At 35.1% G+C, this 9,971-nt stretch overlaps 1 protein-coding gene across 1 annotated transcript in view; it reads left to right on the top strand.

Moving 5' to 3' along the window:
- gabbr2 (gamma-aminobutyric acid (GABA) B receptor, 2) overlaps positions 1-9,971 on the top strand; it is a 228,996-nt gene that overhangs the window by 174,637 nt on the left and 44,388 nt on the right. The window contains exons 9-12 of the mRNA XM_016462856.1: positions 3,747-3,827; positions 5,473-5,623; positions 6,431-6,563; positions 8,104-8,211. Coding sequence (XP_016318342.1) covers positions 3,747-3,827; positions 5,473-5,623; positions 6,431-6,563; positions 8,104-8,211 — 473 coding nt within the window. The remainder of the gene's footprint in view (positions 1-3,746; positions 3,828-5,472; positions 5,624-6,430; positions 6,564-8,103; positions 8,212-9,971) is intronic.

The following is a 9,971-nucleotide window of genomic DNA, read 5'->3' as shown; positions in this document are numbered from 1 at the left end:
CAAAAAACGGGGCATTTATACCTATAAGCGCCAGCGCGGGTCAAATTTACCCGCTATATAATGCCTGTATGTTCGCACTGTCATTTTCGTGCCGCTTATGTTTTAACATAGTACATTGCTAGGCAACGCCTTTCACTCACTGAATTAACGGTTATCAGTTTCATAAATAAAGACAAAATGAGTAAAAGAAAGCGATTTATGAATGCTGAAGAGGTATAAGAAGCACTAAATGCCATGAGCGATGGAGAGTCTGATGGTGGGGAGATAAGTAAAGCGTCCTGTCGGCTCAGCATCTGACGGTGATCAATATATCATATTTAGATGTTTTATCCTAATGTTACACATAATTGTTCAAAATTTGGATTAATTATTTAATTTTAGTTTTGCCATTTCTATCGTTTATTGTTCGCTTCTGTGTTGCTATTTATTCTAGTCTGCCTGTTTCCTGAAGAAAAAAAATCCGATCTGATGTAATGAATAAAACCTTTTCTTTTTTTTTTGATTACCCGAAGTTTATTGGTGCTCTTCTTGTATAATTCAAATTATGAATGATATAACTAAACAAATTAATAATTAATTAGGTGAAGCTGTGCGCTTGAATTTGTCATGGCATCATCCTATGCAATGTGGTGAATTAGGCCTATTATTGCTCATTATTGTCTATAGGCTATTTTAGTAATTTAAATAACATAGGTTATCTTAATATATTGATTAATGACATTGTATTATAATAGCCTATTACACCACCCAAATATGTATTTACTTCCTTCTAATTATCGTTGTCAGTGCAGGCTTGTTTATCTTAATATTGACCGTTATGAAAAGTGACTTATGTTTCCTGCATAAAAAAGCCTTGAACATAAAACAACAGGACAAAAATATAGTTGATGACTAGACATAATCATTTCATGACTCTAGACACTTCTTTGTGAAGACAGTAGCATAATACAGTGAAATAATATGTTCTTTAGCCATTCAAAAACAGCTGTCATGTGCGTGGGTAAAATTTACCTGCTGGCGCTTTTAGGTATACAGCGACCCCTGGCGGTTCTAGTGTTTAAACACTAGACATCACATAGTTGCTGACTTTATAAATGGAAACAGAGAAAACTGGTCATCATACACTAAAAGGCTGAGGATCACACACTACCAGACTTTCAAGTTGTTCCAAACACAACACACTCACACAAAACATGTGCCTGATGGCTAGGAGACGCATGACAAATTAAATGTGTTCTAAAATTGGCTTAGAATATCAACATGTTTGATATCCTGGATGGAATTATAGTCTGAATCTACACTACATGATTCTGTCCAAATCTGCAGCCTAGATATGACTTTTATAGAACTAGGATTGTCAATGCCAGACTGTAAATTGGGGCAAAAATCTGGGGAAAAGTTATGTAGCATATTTCAGCTTTGAGTCATTCATTCACTCACTCACTTTCTCGCTTATTCACCCATTCACTTTATTCATTAAATGACTGTACTTTCAGTCACACACTGACTCAGTCTTTTATCATTCACACAAAAATCACTTCTTAATGAGTTTTTAATTAGCCTCTTTAACTTTTTTTTCCAGTAAAAAAATATCCCTGAAACAAGATATATTTACTTGAGAAACAACACTGCATATGATTTCATTCACTAGTTTTCAGAGAGTGCATCATTAATACAAGTGTATTTTATCTTACTGTACTGGCAGATTTTTTTTGCTATTTTGTTTATTTGTAAGATTTTAAAAAGTATCCCATTTTAGATACTTAAACTGGAAAATAAGACAGATATTTTAAGAATCATTCTCTCAAATTTCCTTGTCAAGGTTCCATTCATTTCCAACCTCTCTCTCTCTCTCTCTCTGCTCTTTTCCTCCCTCACTGTTAAAGGATAGGAAGGGGTAGCCCAGGCTGAATATTTAAAGACGTTCTGATCCTCAATTGAGCCTGCCATCCATCTTTAGAGTCCCAGTCTGTCAGCTCCTATATCACACCCACTGCAACCACACACCAAACCATCTGGACAAGACACTCAGAGCCGTTTCTTAACCTAGTTATTTGACAATGACCTCCTGGCAAGATTGTGTTCTGGCCAAACTGTTTCTTTCTTGCTGCATTTTTTAAAAAGACTTAACCCTGACCAACATATAAGGCTTTTTAAGTCATTACAGTTGACAACTAGTAACTGAACACTGCCTATTAGTTTACATGCTTGCGGTCTTTGTAGTGTCCTATTGATCTCATGGTCAAAGTACCTGAATGATGACGTTCTCTACAGCAAAAACATGTACACGGACAGCGCTGATTATTCACAGTTAATGATTCTCCTGACACAGCAAGACAATCGAGAGCACAAAACCTAATCTAGTTCGGTGTTTAAATTGTTATTGACATTAAAGTTTGGCCTGGTTGAACCCACAGCAGTTAAATGGGAAAACCTGAAACCATCAGATGAAATCCAATGAGCAGAATGTGGGTTGGCATCCCAGTTCATATTCATGTGGTAAATGTTTAGCATTAGCAGTCCTGGAAACATGTATTTCCAGGAGCCAAGTTATAAATACCTTATTTCCCATGTTCTCTGTTTTTAAGTGAGTTTTCTTCCCTGTGAGTGTGACAGTCAATACACAAGCAGTTGTGAAGCGCACACCAGGGAGAACTGTTGAGTTTTAAGATGGCTTTTGGAATTGACTTGCTTTGTATTTGGCCTTTGAGAGTAAGTCTTGTTCTGCTGGGAGGTTATTGACACTAAGCTTTATTTTATTGCATCTGTGGATACGTAACCTTAAATTTCACTTAACCATCCTGTTTTCATCTTTAATACCCAGTTCAATGTTATTCTTGTCAACAAGGCTTTTTGTTTCGTCAGCAGTAATAAAACATAACAAAAAATATGCATCATGGTGATAATTAAGTGGAAAAAAAAAGAAAAAATACAAGATGTTAACACTGCACTTATAATGTTTTTAGAAGAAGAAATTGGTATTTTGATAACTGGTTAATTAGCTCATTCAAATGCTTTATTTATATTAGATGAAATTACTAAATATTTATTTGGTCTTTTACAGTTTGGCACATTTTCATGTTTTCATATTCATTTTCAAAAGTTTGGGGTCAGTTTTCAACATTGATAATAAGAAGAAATATATCTTGAGCGCCTTAAAACCATTATTTTAAACTGTAATAATATTTCATAATATTACTGTTTTTACCGTATTTTAGATCAAATAAATGCAGCATTTGAGTGGTAGGGTATGCCATATTTTGCACTGAAATGTTTTTGTGAATGATAAACCATTTCATTCATAGCAAAATGGACTAAAATTAATAAATATAACAAGACTAAATATTGACTAGATTTAAAGGACATTTTTGTCAAAACAAAACTACGGAAACATTTACTGACTGTGTCCTTGTCAGTGAAGCTGTTATGCTTTCTGAATAAAGTAAAGCTGTTTTTCTGAGTTAGACGTCGTGAGACAGTGTTTGTCTCAAATCATTGTTTTTGCAGATTTGCTAATCTGGTGCCTTTTAATTGACGTGCAAATGCATAAGGTTGCAATTTACATACTTTTTTTTTTAGGTCAACATCACCCTGAGCATTTTGGGACAATATGTTGGACTAGTTCTGCAGTGGAGTGCACGGAAACTAAATTTACTGTCTATTGTCTTGTTTCTTCTTGGCGGCCACCGGCTTTGAACACACTGCTCTTATCGCCGCTGTCCTCTTGTTCTTGCTGTCTTTCACAGAGGGTCAAGAGATGAAGGTGGGTGAGTACAATGCCATTGCAGATGTACTGGACCTTATCAACAACACCATCAGGTTCCAAGGTAGGAAAAGCCCCGTTTGTGTGTGTTTTCGGGTCAGCATTTGACTGAGAGAGAGAGACAGAAGGTTCACACGCCTGCCAATGTTGTGTACTCACTGTTCCATGTGTGGTCATCTGAATAATTCAAGAGTTATTTTTCTGTTTGCCCACATTGGCATTCTTTTGTTTGTTTTTTTCCATAATCCCTGGATATTTCTTTTCTTTTCAAACTGCCTGTGTGGAAAACAGTGGTGGACAGGAAGTAAAACATTTTATTGTCTGTAATGGAACTTGTAAAGAGGATCTGAGGAAATCATTTGGCATACTTACCCTGTAAAGCCTGACATATGAAATAATAGTCCGGAAATGTAATTGTTTTGAAATAGAACAGATTATTGAACCTAAAATCTAAAAAATAAAAAAATATGTATTTTTTTAAGTATCGTATTTGATACATTATGGCTCAAATAGTATGCTATAGGAAAATACGGAGCTCAAACCCAAGGAGAAAAAACACTCAGTTTGAGCAAAATTATGCAAAACATATAATCTAATGCAATTTGATGATGATTGTACAAGTGTTCCTCAAAAGCCTGTTTAATCATATTTGATACTCACATTTTAGCATGATTTTCCATACAGTTTTTTATAAAATATAGTCCCAACTTCTGAAGGAGGAAGTTTTTATAATAAAAAGGCCTTTTACTACCTTAAAGGGATAGTTCAACCAAAAATGAAAATTCTGTCATTCAGAAAATTCACCCATAAGACCGTTCATCTTCAGAACACAAATTAAGATATTTTTAATGAAATCCGAGAGCTTTCTGACCCTCCATAGACAGCAATGCAACCGATACGTTCAAGGCTCAGAAAGGTAGTAAGGACATCGTTAAAATAGTCCATGTGACATCAGTGGTTAATTCTTCATTTTATGAAGCTACGAGAATACTTTTTGTGCGCAAAGAAAACAAAAATAACGACTTTATTCAACAAATTCTTCTCTTCCGTGTCAGTCTTCGACACACGTTCACAAGAGTACCACAATGCATGTGTGTGGTGTGGCTGACGCAGGAGCCAGGTTTTTCAGCAATGATTTGATTATATTGTTAATTTAAAGTCCAAACGTGCATATTAAATGTGGCACAGTAGGCTTTATAGGGTTAAGTGGGGAAAAAAAGTTCAAACACTGAGCACAACTGAGTTTGTTTTCTCAATTCGACTGAAAAAAGATTCTAAACCATTTGCTTTTGAGCTAATAGCAGTAAAGCCTCACAGTAGTACTTGGAAACGCGCAGGTTGTCAAGACATCGAGTTTGTTCACGCAAGTCACGCAAACAACTCTTGACTCTTTTTGGTGACTCGTTTGGTTTAAGTGCTCGACTGTCTTCCAACTTCTCATTATGATGTAAGATCTAATCGCATCTTACATCACGACCACCGCCACCATTTTTAAACCCGTCCACAAACATTATTATGTAACCTTGGGCAGAAATAGAGCTAATATGTCACATTAGTGACTAGATAACCCCATCAATTCTCTCTCTAGTTGGTATGACATTTTAAAACCTGAGTCATTTAAATTACACAGGAGCGTCTTCCTAGGAGATGTTGAAAGCTTTCTCAGAGGTGACGTTGAGAGTGACTGTGAATCATTATGACTCTTGTAGGTGTTGAACCGCCGAAGGATCGGACGTTTGTGCGTCTGCAGCGCCGGCAAATAAATGTCCCCCTCTACAGCATCCTGTCTACCATCACTATCCTGGGCATGCTCATGGGAGGAGCCTTCCTCTTCTTTAACATCAAAAACCGCAACCACAGGTCAGTGCTGAGCAAGACTATGAAAGGAATTAGTGCAAGAATGAGACCACATTGAAAATCTGGGATCGTTTGTTTCATATGGAAATAAGTTTTTAAGATTTTGATAAATGTAAAATAGAAAAGTTAGGATAGGAAAAGTTTGTATTTAAGATTCTGCATTAATTTTGAGTCAGTCTAGATACACTACTGTTAAAAGATTTGGGGTCAGAAAGATTTTTTTATTTTTTTTTAATTAATAATTTTATTCATCAAGGATGCATTAATTTAATCAGCAGTGATGGTAAAGACATTTATAATGTCACAAAAGATTTTTTAATTAATAATTTTATTCATCAAGGATGCATTAATTTAATCAGCAGTGATGGTAAAGACATTTATAATGTCACAAAAGATTTCAGTTTCAAATAAATGCTGTTCTTTTAAACTTTCTATTCATCAAAGAATCCTGAAAAAAAAACGTATAATGTTTGAAATGTTTCCTGCGCAGCAAATAAGCATATTGGAATGATCATGTGACACTGAAGACTGGAGTAATGATGCTGAAAATTCAGCTTTACCATCACAAGAATAATTACATTTTAAAATATTAAAATAGAAAAAGGTATTTAAAATAGAAAAGGGTATTTTAAATTGTATACTTATTTCAATAGTGTAAAATAAATGCTCTTCTACTAGTGGTTTCAGACTTTTAGATCCCGCAGTATATGATACAGTCATAGATGTAGATGCACATTTAATTGCAGTAGTTAATAATTAATGAAATGTGAATATTTAATGTATCAGATGTGTGCTTCCCTCCATCTGCAGGCTGATCAAAATGTCGAGTCCCTATATGAACAACCTGATCATTCTAGGGGGCATGCTGTCATACGCCTCCATTTTCCTCTTTGGTCTGGATGGATCCTTTGTGTCAGACAAGGAATTCGAGACCCTCTGTACTGTGAGTAATGAATGATTTCTGTGAATCAGATGTGAACATGGGTAGACCATGGGTTAGTTATCACACTTTTCACTCCCATAAACGTTCTAAGTTTTTTTTTTTCCTGGCTGCAAACAACTGTAATGGATAAACTGTGTCAATAATAAGCAAGCATAATGATTTTAGTGTGAAGAACATTGATAATTATTGTACTATAGGACTAATTTATGACATTGGTGTTTTAAACATAAAATTTCTTAAAAAATTTTTACAATTTCTCCAGCAAAACCAGTGCTAGAGAAAACAAACTTTTGTGCAACTGGACATTCGACTCAAAACCTTTTAAAGATTGAGACAACTCCCCCTTAGACAACGAGCCCTGGTCTCCTCTGTATTTGAATCTGAACACTTTTCACCTCTGCTACTCAGACTGTCACCAAACTGAGTAAGCATGATTGGATGTGTCTCGTCACGCTTCCACTGCCTGTTTGCATGTGACCATAATCCACCTTTTAATTACGAGGCTTTGGCTACTGCAGTAGCTTGAGACTCAGGGGAAATAGCTCACAAATGTGTTGAGCAGGACACATGCTACCTGCCTGAAATTGGTCCGTCTTTCCGGCCTGTGAAGATGAAGGCTTGCATTGCAATATTAAGGAGATAGTAAAACTGGGCATTCATTAGTCATGCTTTTTTATTAAATAAAGTTGATTTTGTTTGCTTGCTTGCTTTACCCTAGACAAAATGGGTTGAACTTTTCAGGGATCAACAATAAGGACTTTTCTGCTAATATTTTTTCAACATTATCAACCTATTTTTAGAAATGAATTGATTTATTCACAACTATTTAGAAATTAGTTATATTTTTAATTCCTGTAAATAAATAAAAAACAGCTTACAACAATTTAATTCAGGTTTTTAAACCATAAAATGTGTCAACTATAAATTCATAAATTAGGTGGAAAGAACTCACATATGATTATTTAATTATGATTTTCACCCCTTCTATGTGTCCAACATGATCAAATTTCAGTCACAATTTTAACATGTATTCGGTGACAATTTAACTCAGAAGAATTCACAACAATGCCCAACACATCACACATAAAAACCACATAAAAACCTAAAATGTACATGATCTTCAAACAAGGTCTAGTGACAGCACTGCAGTTCCATAAACTGGCTCCAAACTTTCTAACACTGTCTGCAGGCCATTCTTATCGTTTATTCCTGCCTTTCACATGCTAAAATTTTCTTTCCCAGAGGACCTCAGAATAAAGAATACTAGGATCTGTGGGAGAGAGCAAGAGAGACAGAAGATGAAGCGAGGACAAAGAGAAAAAATTATGCCTCGGGAACTTCCACGGAATTCACTACACACCCTGGCACCCAATTAGCTTTCTGATAGCAGGCGTGGGATCATTAGATTTTATGGTTTTGCAATTTCTGCTGATTTGTATTCTATAGACTGGTGTTAGAGTCCAATCTTATTTCAGTGCCTAAATTATAAGAACTACTGATTTGTAGTAACCTTGTTTTACTTTCACATTTAATGTCTTAGGTCCGTACATGGATCCTTATTGTGGGTTACACAACAGCGTTTGGTGCCATGTTTGCAAAGACCTGGAGAGTGCACGCCATCTTCAAGAATGTAAAAATGAAGAAGAAGGTGAGAAATGGGCTTTCAAAGCATGTCAGATACAGCATTGCACACCATCTACATCTTGAAGTAACCCTCATGGAGTGGCATTGCAGGTTAACTTGGCCAAAAACACTGGTGCATGACAATGAAATGTCTTACATACAAAATAAATAAATAAATAAAAATAGATTTCAAATAATCATTATCAATATTTGAACAATTTGTTTACTGTTTGAACATTTGGGGTCGAAATAAGTTTCTTATGTTCACCCAGGCTGCATTTATTTGATCAAAAATACAGTAAAAACAGTATTATTGTGAAATATTATTATAATTTAAAACTTTTCTAATTTAATATATTTTAAAATGTAATATATTATTGTGTAATTAACTCAAAGCTGAATGATCCTTCAGAAATCGTTCTAATGTGTTGATTTGGTGCTCAAGAAACATTATTATTATCAATGCTGAAAACAGTTGTGCTGCTTCATATTTTTGTGGAAACTGTAATAGATTTTATCCAGGATTCTTTGATGAATAGAAAGTTTAAAAAACAGCATTTATTTGAAATAGAAATCTTTTGTAAGATTGTAAATGTCTGTACTGTCACTTTTGATCAATTTAATGCATCCTTGCTGAATAAAAGTATTAATTTTCTTTTAAAAAATCTTTCTGACCACAAACCTTTGAACAGCAGTGTGTATATTATCACCTCTAGTCATATGGCATAACTGATTGGTTTCCAGTGAGGCAGAACACACAGGAACTGGAATAATTTGTCATCATAATCATCACACTTCAGTGCATTTTAATGGTGGTTATTATATTGAAGAATTATAATACTAAAAACAGAACAGAACAATACTGCAGTTTATACATGGATGTTGGAATGGAGGTGTAGATAATGCGATGGAGAAATAATGAGAGAGAGAGAATTAAAGAAAGAGAGACCAGTTCCATGCTTAAAACATCATAGGAAAGCAGCCTCGCCACTGGGCTGTCAGCTGTCTCATTTTTTGACTGCCAAAAAGCTAAAATATAGAAATACTGTCTTCACTGAAGGTCAGTTTGCTTTCTCCATGCTCCTGACACATCCAGAATCAGCCAGCACTGCCAGTGCTAACCAATAAATCTCTGATCTCTTCTAAAGAACAGTGTCTTCCTGCACTGCTAGACACGGTCTTGTGTGCTAGACAAGTCTGTGTGTCAATTTTCTCCACAAGAAAAAGCATTGCACTGCTATGGGGAATAGTGCAGTGGGTTTCTTTTGAACAGAAGCTACGCACAAGTGCATCCACGCAGCTCTTGAACACAACAGATTAATGTGTGCACACTGACCTCCTTTCATACGCTCTTTCTCTCGCTGCTCTTGTTTTTCAATGCAGTGTAAGAATGTGGCAAGCGAAGTAGCTGATACTGTGTGACCAGCTCCCTGCTGGCCATCTTTATTTATAGAGTTCGCAGCCTACTTCCACTGCTGCAGTCAGAATCAGTGGGATGAGATCAAACATACTCAAGAGAAAGTAAGACAGAGGGTGATAAACATTACTGCAGAGACCTAGCCATAACTTCAAAGTAATCATCCAGGTTCAATACAGTGTTATCTTAGTATTATTTATATACTATTATGAATTAGTTTTTATTTTATATTTTCCGTTTTTATTTTTTATTTTTGTTAGATTGTAGTAATTTTATTATGCTTTTGTCATTTTTATTTGTTTCATTTATTTTTAAAATATTTCTATGTACAGTAGCTTTTAATTACTTTTTTTTTTTTTTTTTCCCTT

The sequence above is a fragment of the Sinocyclocheilus anshuiensis genome, unplaced genomic scaffold, assembly GCF_001515605.1.
Source record: "Sinocyclocheilus anshuiensis isolate Anshui unplaced genomic scaffold, SAMN03320099.WGS_v1.1 scaffold913, whole genome shotgun sequence".
Classification (NCBI taxonomy): domain Eukaryota; kingdom Metazoa; phylum Chordata; class Actinopteri; order Cypriniformes; family Cyprinidae; genus Sinocyclocheilus; species Sinocyclocheilus anshuiensis.
Note: the sequence above shows the minus strand (reverse complement) of the source record. Positions and strands in the feature narration are given on the sequence as shown.